Source organism: Arvicola amphibius, chromosome 8, assembly GCF_903992535.2.
Source record: "Arvicola amphibius chromosome 8, mArvAmp1.2, whole genome shotgun sequence".
Taxonomy (NCBI): Eukaryota; Metazoa; Chordata; class Mammalia; order Rodentia; family Cricetidae; genus Arvicola; species Arvicola amphibius.
The window spans coordinates 21,721,327-21,734,966 of record NC_052054.1 but is presented as its reverse complement, the minus strand read 5'-3'; the positions used below and the strand labels follow the sequence as shown (position 1 = coordinate 21,734,966).

General features: G+C 41.9%; 1 protein-coding gene across 7 annotated transcripts in view; it reads left to right on the top strand.

Annotated features, from left to right (window-relative positions):
• Positions 1–13,640, top strand: part of Utrn (utrophin) — a 498,374-nt gene that overhangs the window by 105,821 nt on the left and 378,913 nt on the right. For all 7 annotated transcript variants that reach the window (XM_038338349.1, XM_038338350.1, XM_038338351.1 and 4 more), the window contains one exon: positions 8,520–8,581. In XM_038338349.1, the coding sequence (XP_038194277.1) occupies positions 8,520–8,581 (62 nt within the window). The remainder of the gene's footprint in view (positions 1–8,519; positions 8,582–13,640) is intronic.

Here is a 13,640-nt window from a genome sequence, read left to right as displayed (position 1 = left end):
ATTAACAGACATGTGGTATTGCTTTGCGTGCTGAGATCTCCTACGGTGTGTGATACACATTATGCAGGGGTCTTGTTCTGGCTGGTTTTGTGTGTCAACTTGACACTAGCTAGGGTCACCAGAGAGCAAGGAAGGAGCCTCAGTTGAGGAATTGCCTTCATGAGATCCTGCTGTAAAACATTTTCTCTATTAGTGATCAGTGGGGGAGGACCCAGCCCACAGTGGGTGATGCCATCCCTGGGCTAGTGGTCCTAGGTTCTAAAAGAAAGGAGGCTGAGCAAGCCATGGGAAGCTAGTCTGTAAGCAGCTCCCCTCCATGGCTTCTGTATCAGCTCATGCCTCCAGGTTCCTGTCCTGTTTGAGTTCCTGTCCTTGTTTCCTTTGAAGATGAACAGCAATATGGAAGTATAAGCCAAGTGAACCCTTTCTTCCCCAATTTGACTTTCGGTCATGGTGTTTCATCACAGCAATAGAAACCCAAATTATGTCAGGCATTAAGGCAAAAGATGTGACATGTGCTTCAGCAGAGACATGGCAGAAGGGCACAGACTTCACTGGTACTGGTATTGTTGTAGGCGGACCATGATTGGCGCAGTGGTATGATTGTGTTGTTAAAAGGTTTTGTGCTGGTGGCAGGCAAAGTGCCTACTGCTCAGCCTTACAACCTGAGTCCCATCCCAGGAGCCTACATGGTGGATGCAGAGAATCTGCTCTAGCATGTCGTCCTTTGACCTTCACACGCCTGTGGCTCATGTATGCATGGACTCACTGATGTGTATATACACACACACACACACACACACACACACACACACACACACACACACAGGCAAAATAGATAAGTGTAAAACAAATGTAAAAAACAGTTTTGCACATCAGCTATATAGAAAAATATTGCTACTTGCAAACGTAATGAGGTATTTGGCTACAGGCAGTATTGTTCTCTTTTTTAAAAATTCGCTTTTTGGAGACAGAGCCTCCTTTGGTGGTCCAGTCTGGCTTTAAGCTTGCTCCCATCGTTCATGTTTCTCCATAATGATAGTGACAGGCTTGCACCATCAAGTTCGACTCTGCAAGACTTTGTGAGAGATGCTGAATTTTTGAGAAAGTCTTAGTGTGCGGTTGTATCAATTTATGGAGAGTTTAAAGAATCCCTCGCAATACGGGGAAAGGAATAACACAAATCAGCTGAAATGAGACTGTTGGGTGATTGCCTGCATTTTGTAAGGATATATTTTCATTGTCGAGAGCAGAACTCATGCTGAAGGCTGAAGGTAGATCACGTCTGTTTTCTATGTTAAATTTTTAAAACATTCATTTGCAGAGTTTCCCTAAATCTAGAATTGTCTGTTGATGAAAAAGGGACTCAAGAGTCCCTGTTTAGTTGGAATAAAGGTGACATGAGAAATCCAATTTCATAGGAATTTTATTTCATGAGGTGATTAAATCTCTCATCAGTCATCAAAGAAAACAAAATAAAACTCTGGTTTCTAGGAGTTTCCCTGACAGTGACTCCTCACTGTCATTCAGTCTCCCTGAGTGATCTTTGTCATTCTATTTGATCACAACTGATTAAAAAAAAAGAAAGTTCACTCCTGTGACAGAAATCCAAAGTGAAGCATTTACAACATGCATCCAGTGCTGGCAGCACACATACAATACTGTTTAATGTTTTGGGGGCTGTCCCTAGGGCCTCGTGCATTCTAGCAAATGCTGTACCCCCAAGGTGAAGCCCTACCCCCAATATTTAAAGCTTTAAGATTTTTTCCCCTTTCCAGAAAAGAACCTCTAGAGAGAAGGTTTAATGCAATGTCGAGTCCCTAAAAATCTTACACATTCTTTCAAGCGAAGCTTAGGAGCTCTGTAAAGTGAGATGGAGAAGCTATCGACTTGGGCTTCTCATTGCTGACTGGACACCCAGCAAACACTCAGCATTTCAACATCTCACATCCTTAGTGTGGACCGTTTTGAAGGCTACACTTTTAGTTTCAAGGTTTTGTGTTTGTTTGCTTTTTCTGGATCTCTGAGAGTATGGTCAGAAGAGTCTCAACTTCCTGTGCTTGGGAGGGGTCTTTTTCCTGTTGGCTTGTTCTTTGTCTATGGACTGATACTATCTTCCAGATTATTAGATGATACTTATTATTTCCTGTGGTATTTTGATGCCTATTCTTTGAACAACTGAGTTGATTTGATTTAGAGAGCACAGAAACCAGGAGAGTACTAGAAGGCATGCGTGTGTTTCATCATGGTGTTTGAAAGGCCACTGAGGAGGAAAGCCCAGAGAAAGAGCAAGTGGGGCTTTGTGGAGGCTTTTCAGTCTTATTGCTTCTGCAGCTATCCTCACTTTCTGGGATGTGTTAAGTTTGTGCTTGTGAAAGAAGCTTTAATAATAAAGTCAGCCCAAGTTCTAAGGCATCCAGCCAGACGTTTCTTATAGTCCACCTTTTCTGAATGTTGGCATTTGGGGATCTCAGGTAGTGCCAGCCAGTTGGTCCCTATTAAATTGCTTCAGAGTGATCTGTTAGGGGGAACAATGCTCTCCTTTTAATGTTAGTGGTTTTCATGATGGCTCATCTGTCTGAATTTATGTATGCATACAAAGGTGTGTGTGTGCGCACATGTGTGTGTATGTGATTTATTTATATTTTTTTGTGCACACGTTTGTGATGCTAGAGTCAATGTTGATTGTCTTCTTCAGGCACTCTCTATTTTTTGAGAGATGAGGTCTCTCACTGAATTCAGAACTTAGCTAATTCAGCTCGACTGTCTGGGTAGCAAGCCCCTGGGATCTCATTTCTGCTTCCCCAGGACTGGGATTACAGGCATACCACCATGCCTGATTTTTCACAGGGGTACTGATGTTCTGAACTTAGTCCTGATTGTTTTGTGGCCAGCACTTTACCTATCAGCTACTCCCTTAGCCCCTCATTGGAAAGTTCTATGAAGAGACATTTTATTACACACTTGAGCTGGTGAAGTGAAACCACTTTAAACCGTGCATTCTTTATTGGTCTGGTTGATTTTTTTTTCCACTTTTCTTCCGGATTGCAGTGATAAAATTCTAGGCCAGGCAGCATCAAAGGCTCTTGGATTTGTATGAACATGTCAGGAGTGTTTCAGAAGAGCAAAATATTTAGAAGAATTTGGAAGAGCAGCTGTAAGGGGTTTATCACATTTTTTCTTCTCCTAATTCAGCCCCGTGCCTTTCCCCCTAATGGAGAAAGGTCACCAATGATGAGATTTGCTAAGACAGCCAAGGCTTTCTGAAGAGAATTCTAAAATTCCTGTGTAATGAAAACAGTGGTTTAAGCTAAGAACCCTGGAAGAATGCATGTTGAGCAGGTGGATCAGCCCGTACGTTGTTCTCACCCCTTCAGTCAGTATGGGATCAATCTAATTAGATGCGAGTTATGTTGGGTTCTTGAACATTCCTTTTGAGGAATCAAACCAATCAATTGGTTTTATGATGAAGAAAACTATAATAGACTGAAACTGTTCCCAATGTTTGCTAAGGTTCATTTGTGAGTGTGTGTGTGTGTGTGTGTGTGTATGTGTGTGTGTGATGTGTATGCTGATGCCTATGAAGGCCAGAAGAGGGCATTGGATCCCCTGAAGATGGAGTTATAGTTAGTTTTGAGCTCAGTGTGGTTGCTGGGAATTGAACCCTGGTCGTCTGGAAGAGCAGTAAGTGCTCTTAGCTGCTGAACCATCTCTCCAGTTCCCTAGTTTTCTCCTTGTATTTGTAGTACTTTAATGTGTGTGTTTGTGTGTGTGTGTGTGTGTGTGTGTGTGGTCCAGGATGTGCATATAGGGAATCTAGTTTCTCCTTCTGTTACATAGGTCCAAGGAATCAAACTCAGACTATGTGACTTGGCAATGAATCCTTGTAGATCATGGGGTGGGAGAGGGGGCAACTTATAGGTGTATTAAATACAAATCTTTTCTTCCCTCCTTTAATTGTTTTAGGTAATGTCTTAGGGTTTCTATTGCTGTGAAGAAACACCATGACAACTCTTATAAAGGAAACATTTCATTAATTAGGATGGCAACTTACAGTTTCAGAGCTTCAGTCTATTTTCATCATGATGGGGAACAGGGCGGTGTCCAGGCACACTTGGTGATGGAGCTGAGAGTGCTACATCTTACAGGCAATAGGAAGGAGTCAGACTGGCACACTGAGAGAAACTTGAGCCAAAGAGACCTCAAAGCCCTCCCCCACAATGACACACTTCCTCCAATAAGGCCACACCTCTTAATAGTGCCTCTCCCTTTGGGGGCCATTTTCCTTCAAAGCACCATAGGTAAATAAATAAAAAAGAATGTTTGTACATTTTTGGAGTATTTTTGAGTACCTGAATCTTATCTTTTATGGCCAAACACTCCATCTCATATCAGGTACTTAGGTGTATATAGATGTTGATTTGACTAAAAGTTATTAGAAGAATAACTTTTATTATTATTAGAATGTATTAGAAGAAACACTGTCCTAATTTTATAGCTCTTTATGTGGGACTTCATTGTTAATCTTGATTTAATTCTAAAATTAATTGATGATATAGAAATATAAGGCAGTAGATAATCCTTTATTTGTCCAACCTATGGAGGAAAACCTGTGTATCATTAGATACTTTAATTATTCCCCATCACCCACCCATCTGGGTACTGGAACCAGAGCCTTGGCTGTGCTGTGCACATTGGCTACCACTGGGCCATATGTCTAGACTTAATACGTTTGTGAAAGTTAAAACTTTGAAATATGTTAAGTAACAAAATGTAGTTTTATATATATATATATATATATATATATATATATATATATATATATATATATATTAGTGTTTTCCTCATTTTTATTGTGAAGGATTCTTAAATTGTGTGAACATTATGAGAGTAAGAGAAAGTTTATTTCTGGACTTTATTTCTTATAGGCTTAAAGGATAGTGGATACAACAAAAACTTAAAACTAAACCTTCTTTGGAGTCATAGAACAAGTTATTAGGGTTTTTTTTATTAATTTTTTTTAAAGTGCCCTAAACACAGATGTCTAAAATTAAATTTGTTTCAGCTAGGTTTATGTCATTTCCGTTTGCAGATAGATGTATCCCATATAGCCTTGTACTCTGGCTATGCTGTCAGCTCTGTCCTTCTGGGATTTTATGGTAAAGGATGGAACATTGTGTCTGTGTAAGCAGGTCTCCTTGGTTAATGACTATGTGGCATTGATCAGATAATGTATAAGGCTGAAGTAAGGGCTGATTGCTGTCTTCCTCATCCTTTCTGGGAGGGAGGTCACCTTCCAGTGCCATTAACATCAAGTTTCTTAGAGAGCAGTGTCCTTTAATACTCTTGTTCCCTTTGTGCCTTGCTCTCCAATTTCCTTTATGGATCTGTAAACTTATGCCTTCTTTCTAGAGTTATTATATTTATCACAGGAACAGCCTTTTAATTATAAATTATGCTTCTGTCTTAGTTACTTTTCTATTGCCATGACAAAACCCCATGACCAAAGCAACTTATAAAAGGCATTTAATTTGAGAGTCAGTTCCAGAGGGTTACAATTCATAACCATCATGGCGGGGACCACGGCAACAGGCTGGTATGGTGCTGGAGCCGTAGTTGAGAACTTACATTCTAATCTCTAAACTGGAGGCCAAGAGAGGTAACTGAGACTAGACTGGTGTGGACTTTTGAAACCAAAAGATCATTCCTCAGTGACACACACACCTCCTCCAACAAGGCCACACCTCCGAATCCTTCACAACAGTTTTACTAACTGTGGACTAAGTATTTAAACACCTAACCCTTATGACCATTTTCATTCAAATCTCTACATTTTCCATAAGTCAGTAGAATACAAATTTACCAAAGGCTGATGTATTAGCCAATTGTCTATGTCTATGAAGTAAAGTTAAATACGCCATGAACAAAAACAATGTTGGCTTACATATTCTGGGTCACCATCCATGGAGGCAGAAGTTAAAGTAGGAACTTGGAACCAGGAACGGAACTAAAAGCCATGAGGGAATGCTGCTAACTGGCTTGCTCAGTTTGTTTTTTTATATACTCCATAACTGGCTGCTGGGGGTGGTACTATCCATACTGGGTTGGGCCTTCCAACATCAGTCATTAATCAAGAAACTGCCCTACAGACTTGTGTATGCAGTCTGATAGAAGTATTTCCTGTCATTTTCTCTATTGAGGTTCTTCCTAGATAACTGTAGCTTGTTGAAGGTGATAAAAAATACCAACCAGAACAGATAGTTAACTTACAGGAGAAAAAGTTCATGTGGCCTCACAGATCTGAAGACTCTAGTTTACGGCTGAGTAGTTATACCATCCTTGTGACAGTGATACCAGGTGTCTTAGTTACTTTTCTACCACTGTGACAAAGCACTGTGACCAAGGCGACTTATGAGCGAGAGCATGTAATTTGAAGCTCACAGTTTCGGAGGATTCGAGTGGGTAGCCATCATAGCAAGAAACGTGGGATCAGACAACAGATAACAGGCATGGTTTCTCAGAAGTAGCTGGGAGCTTCCATCTGACTTATCAGCCCCAAGGCAGGGGTGGGGAACGAGCAAGAGTGGCTAGATTTTTAGTTCCTCAAAGCCTGCCCCTGTTGCATACCTCCTTCAACAAGGCCACACCCCCAGTCCTTCCCAAATCGTTCCACCAATTGGGAATCAAGTATTCAAATTCATTAACCTATGGAAGCCACTCTCATTCAAACCTCCACACCAAGGGTTCCTTGAAAATTTCACTTACCAGCACAACCCCATACAACACAGTTAGTATTTCTACCTGACAGAAAAGGACTTTGAAGCTGGATGACCCTGTGATAGTTGACTCAGAGTCACAGGAGGAGTGGATGGGGATGGGGTTTCTTTGGCCCTCGTGCACTTTGTTTTTGCAGCTGCTGTATCGGGTGGTCTCCTCACACACTTCTCAAAGAGTTTGGGGGTGCTCCATCTGCTTGAAGTTTGCTTGCCTTGCACTGTGAATTTGGAATTAAAACCAAAAAAGTCAAAAATGTTTTTAAATTCTTCTAGTTTCTCTGCTTGTCAGAATGTTTGTCTCAGGGGCTGGAGAGATGGCTTTAGTGGTGAAAAGCACATACCGCTCTTGCAGAAGTCCGGAGTTCACACAGCACATGGTGGCCATAATCCCTTGTATCTCCAGCTTCAGAGGATCAGATGCCCTCCTCTGGATTCCTTGGCCACTTGTACTCATATGCACACACCACACATAGATACACATACACACATATTTAAACATAATAAAAATGAAATATTAACATATTTATAAAGTTTAAAACCACTATGACTCCATGTTGGTATTTTTTGGGGGGTGGTAGGGAAATAAATTAGAGAACTGACTAGAAATCTTACCTTTTGTTTTTGAAGGTGTAGGATTTACGTAGAAGGGATAGTTATGAACTCTTAAGTTTGTATTGGGTAACTTTTGGGGAGACATGTTGGTCTAGCTTTATTGCCTGAAAGGGTTTCTGTTGGTGTTCTGTTTTGTGTGGGAGGAATTGGGGTCACTCCAGAATGAATTTTGATTCAGCAACAACAGCAGGGAACCTACTTCTTGTGGACTGACTGCCCATTGCTTTGCAAAAGGCCTTTTTTATTGTTATACAATTTGCACCGTAGCAAGTCCAAATCTCTTACCGGGAGTCCCTTGAAGGAACCAAATGCTCAAGAATTCTTAGTCATGAGGCCTCTTGGTTTTACAGGTCCTCTCACAACATGTTTGATAAAAATCAAACACATCAAAAACAGTATTAGTGACAAAAGGTAACATCACAGAAGGCAGGTCAAAGCCTAGGTGCTAACACTCCAGGATCCACGCCAGTAGCCACGCTCTGTGGGGTCGCCCACTACGGGTTTATTTGTCTTCCAATTCCAGGTAACAGTCCATTATTGTGGGGGTTCAGGCGGTAGCTTTAAGCAGCTGCACAGATCCACCGTCAAGAGCAAAGAGAGAACTAACGCTTGCATGTCTCCTGTTCGTTTGCTGTCTCCAATTTTGTGCCGTCTAGTACCCCAACCTGGATGATACCACTCTTCCACCATGCAGTCAAGACAATTCCCCACCCCGACACATCCACTTGATCCCCTCATGGAGACTCTCTTCACGGGTGATCCTCGAGCATGGCACACTGATACTTAAAACCAACCATCATGCAATTTAACATGTTTGTTGTGTTTGATGGTGTATTTAAAATGCAATGGAAAATGTTACATGCATAGTTGTGAAGTAGAGTCTAGATTGTACTACACAAGCCTGGATTTCATAACTGGGTGCGATCTACCTGGGTTTAGTGGGCACAACCAGGTCCCTTGGGTCAGGTAACTGAGTCTCACTTTCCTGTAGACACCGGGCCCATCTGTGGGTTCATTGTCAGCTGCGTCCTTTGCCTCACGCTGTATAAATGTCTACTTTAAGTTGTATTTATCACATCATCCAGCCGAATAAACGCTCATTCGTTTCTCATTTCTCTTTCTCTCCTGTAGATGAACACAATGACGTTCAGAAGAAAACCTTTACCAAATGGATAAATGCTCGATTTTCAAAGGTAACTGAGGCTTAGGTGGATTTTTACTGCATTGTTCGTGCCTCCCTTCTGACTCATGTCCAGGCAGCTAAAAAAGATGACCAGTTCCCTTAGCACAGTTAACCATTAAACTTAGGCAGCCTTTCTGCCCCGTGCAGCGATGGTAGCTTTCTACCTGTGAATGTGGCTAAATCACATTGTCCATCTTCATTTTCCTCCAGAGATCTGCTCTTTCTCAGTGTTTCTAACCTTTGTATCACAATGCTCAGGATTTCTTCCTTCTTTCCCTTTCCCTTTCCCTTTCCCTTTCCCTTCCTTCCTCCTTCCTCCTTCCTTCTTTCCTTCCTTCCTTCCTTCCTTCCTTCCTTCCTTCCTTCCTTCCTTCCTTCCTTCCTGAATGGGCGTGTTAGAGCATGGTAAAGCGAGAGGTTTCACATTGGTTACAAATGTGGGTAGCCAAGAGTAATAGAAGGTTGATTCCCCTACCCCACCCCCGCCTCCTGCCCCAAGTCTTGTGTGGGAACAGCCTTTGTGTTGATTGATCATGGGACTCTACTATATGAAGCTGAAGAAGAAACATTTCTCTGATTGTCTTTAAAATAGTTTGAAAACTCCTTTATTTTAATTGTTTTGCCTATATGTATGTGTGTCGTGTGCATGCTGATACCCTTAGAGTTCAGGAGAGAGCATCAGATCCCTTAGGACTGGAGATACAGACTGGAGTTACAGTATGAGCCATGCACGATGTGCATGGGTGCTGGAAACTGAACTCGGTCCTCTGTAAGAGCGGCCAGTGCTCTTATCTGAGGAGCTGTGGAAGAACAGAGGTACCCACCTTCTATTACTTGTTAATTTAATTTCTCCTCCTCCCCTTCTTCCCACTTCGTGGTATTATTAACACCATCATTACTATTATTATCATTATGATTATTTTGAGACAGGGTCTCCTGTATCTCAGGCTGGCCTCACACTTGCTATGTAGCTGAGGATGACGTTGAACTTCAGCATGAATGCCACTGCACCTCATTTGAGGGACTGGGGTTTGGAACTAAATCTTCATGCATGGTAGGCAAGTGTCCTATCAATGTAGCCCATCCTCAGTCCAGCATTTTGTTACTTATAGGCTACTTTACAGCTCTATAAATTGTAGAAAATAGATGATACACTTTCTTCTCATCCATAAAGATGAAAATTAGCTGGAAAGAAATTGATTATTGCCCGTAGAGCAGTTTATGCATTTTTGCATATATATTTAATTCTTTTTCTCTGCCTGCAGACTTGGAGCTCTTTGAATGCTTTTTTGAACTGATTATGGTGCTGTGTGTGCTCCTCCAGGAAAATGCGCTAGGAAAGTCTTTACCCCAGGCTAGCTCTGTATTTTGCTTAGGCATTATCGCTCCATCTTTTTGGAATATTGTCTTTAAACATATGGAGCACATTAGCAGCCATGAGCTGTTTTCCCTCTGTTCTTTTCCTCTCTTCCTTTCTAGTTTTCCTGAAGCTGACATGATCTCAGAGGCCTGGTTGTCTCTTTTTCTTTTATAGGGTATTCCATTGTTAATTGCACTTTAAAACATTGGAATTGTCTGGATTTAAGATGTGTAGTGTGAATTTTGATCTCTGTTGACTTTTCAGGCCCTTGGCATTATACGTTGCTACATTTACTCCTAATTTTTTGTTCTTTGCAGCTGCCTCTTCATTGTGTTCTAGCCACACTGTCTGTGTCTCCAGCTGGGTGGTCTCCTATGGCTTTTTTGCCTGCTTCTTTATTCATCTTTTTCTAGCTCCTGGTCCTCCTTCTTGCCTGAGATGAAATGTCATATCATACTGGATAACTTTTCTAAGCTCACAGATGTGGGTAGATATGTTCCATATACTCAAAGTGTTACCATTTCAGTTAGCTATAATTCAAATAGGTGCACATATCTATTACCAGGTAATGCTAAGCTCCATGAGGGACTCGTTTCCTTATCCTCTCTCTGCCTTTCTCTCCTGTTCTTTCCCTCCTTCCATGCCGTCCCCCTACCTTCCCCCCCTCTCCCTTCCTCCTTACTATCTTTCTTTTGTCTTTTTTGTTTTTTGAGACAGAGTCTCTCTACATAGCCCTAGCTGTTCTGGAACACACTATGTAGGCCAGGCTGGCCTCAAATTCACTGAAACCTTCCTGCCTCTGCCACCTGAGTTCTGGGGTTAAAAAGTGTGCACCATCATGCCCAGCCTGAGAGATTATTTTTTCTAATTTTCACAACTTTTTTTCCCCTTTTTAAGACAGGGTTTCTCTGTGTAATAACGCTGCCTGTCCTGGAACTCACAGAGATTCACCTGCCTCTGCCTCCCAAATGCTGGGACTAAAGACGTGCTCCACCACACCTGGCTTATCTTTTAACATTTAATGAGTATCCACTGAGTATTAATTGGTTTACTAAATAAATGAGTGACAATAACACAGACATATATTTAATATGCCTAAAATCATGTATTTAGGAAACAGAGACAGTTCTATTGGAAAATAAGGAATAACATTATGAGTGCAAAATACCTTAAGTTGTATTATTTCATGAAAATAAATACAATAGATTGAAATTTTTACTGTATTTATTTACTAAAAATGAAAGCCAGGGTTGGAGACATGGGCTAGAAGTTAAGAGCACTTGCTGCTCTTCCAGAGGCCCCAGATTTGATCCCCAGAACCGCATGGTTACTCAGTACCATCTGTAAATCCAGCTCCATGGGATTCGACTGTAGGCACCATGGCATGTATGTGGTGCACACACATTTGGCACGCAGAACACCCCCACACACAAAATAAAAGAAGTAAATCTTAAAAATAAACAAGTCCAGCTATGCAAACTTCTTTTTAATTCTTTGACACTGGAATAATTGTTAAAAAGCCAGTTGGATCTTACACATGCCATTCATTTCTTTTTTGTTCAATAGAATTCTTCAAAAATTATTATGTATTTTATGTACATGAGCATTTTGTTTGCATGTACATCTGCACAGCAAAAGAGGGCATTGGGTCTCATGGGGCTACAATTATAGATTGCTATGACCTGCCATATAGGTGCTGGGAATTGAACTCAGGACCTCTGGAAGAATAGCCAGTGCTCAGCCATCTCTCCATCCCTCAGTAGACTTCTTCATCTTGACATCTAACTACTTAATTCATAGTGAATGAAGCAGACTTAAAGCTTAAAATTGGTTTAGTTGTTTCCTTGGTCAAAGATAAAGGTCTTGATCACATTGAACAATATGGGTCTAAAACTATCTTTTACTAAGAACTACGTATGGCTATACAGACACTAAAAAAAAAAATCACTCACCAGAGGCCATTCGATCTATATGTTTTATGTCTGTGTCTGGTCATGGGCAGATGGCTGCCTATATTATATATGTATATAGCAGCAAGTCTTTGTCAATACGCTACTGAGTCTCAATGTTTCAGAGCCTGGGGACCCTGAAAAACAACACACCACCCTGAAGTTGTGAGAGGTAAAGAACCCAGGAGAAAGTGGGTACTTAAAGGGTTAAGAAACACTTGCTCCTGGGTGTACCATTCCTTTTTTATGATCTCAAGCAGACTGTGAGACAGTTTTTAAAGTAACCGTCTTTTATCCTTTGGTCCGTTAACCCCCCCCCCCCCCCCCCAGTCATTATTACCTGTCTTATATTGTCCAGAAGTACTGTTGCATCAATGGGGAAAACGTACATCATAACCGCGTAGGAATGGTAAAGAAAACCCACGAGGTACCATTTCCTTGTGAAATCTCTGCTCTCTGCCACACACCTCCAAATGGAAATAAGCCACATTAGACTGCGGCACCCTTTGTAAAATGCAGTGTTTTGGACTCTGGCTTTCACAGTCTCCTTTGCATGTGGGCTCTCCCAAGGGAGGCCGCGAAGCTGTTGGGAAATCTGTCCTGACTTTGAGCCTGCATTTTCTTTGGCCTTCTTTCAGAGCTGCTCATCTGGCAGAGCCGTGAGGCCACAAATTACGGACGCTCCTTCATCAGGGTTGTTAGGGGGAGAATATGCAAACTGGAAAATGCAGAACATTGTGCTTGTTTCTGCTTTTCTCTTTTTCAAAGACAATTTCCTATAGGTTGCAATTCCAGACTTGAAATTTTTATGGCCGAACGTGAGGCAGGCTGTGAGGCATTTATCCTGGATATCCGTAGGCAGTGCTGCTCACGTGCGGTCACTGTTTATACGAAGGGACGTGGATGTGCGTCTGTGTGCTGTGTTCTGCTCTTTGAATCTTGGCAGTCAGTGGTCATATACATAGGAGGCAGAAAAGAAGATGCTTCAGAGTGTGTGGTCATGGCTGGGATCCCTATTTCCCTCTTGTACATGGGTTATCTTCGGTGAGTGTTGTGATGACCGCTGCAGGCTTCCTAGAACCTGTTACTTTATGTCAACACAGCTAATTATTTTAAGAGCTGTACGTACTTCTTAAACAGAAATTTCAGTTTTTACCGATTCCCCAATTTTGGTGAGGAGCTGCGGGCCCCTTCCCGCCGCCCGGCTCTCAGCTGCCTGGCTAGCTTATGCCCTGAAATAACAACACACAAACTGTATTCATTTAAACACTGCCTGGCCCATTAGTTCCAGCCTCTTATTGTCTAATTCTCACATCCTGATTAACCCATATCTAATAATCTATTTAACACCACGAGTGGTGTCTTACCGGGAAAGATTCAGCATGTCTGACCTGGCAGCTGGCTCCATTGCATCTGACCCAGAGAGAGGAGAGGCATGGTGATTGCCCGAGGCGTCTGCCTCATTCCTAGCATCCTGTTCTGTCTACTCCACCCACCTAAATCCTGCCCTATCAAAAAGCCAAGGCAGTTTCTTTATTAACCAATGAGAGTCCTCCATCACCCAATACCAATGAAAGAAGCAAACATAAAATATACTCGGTATTCATGATTGCCATCTTTGGGCTGGGAGGTGGTGGTACAGGCCTTTAATCCCCAGCACGGGATGCAGACGCAGGTGGATTTCTGTGAGTTTTAGGCCATCATGGTCCACAAGAGCAAGTTCTAGGACAGACTCCAAAGCTCCAGAGAAACCCTGTCTC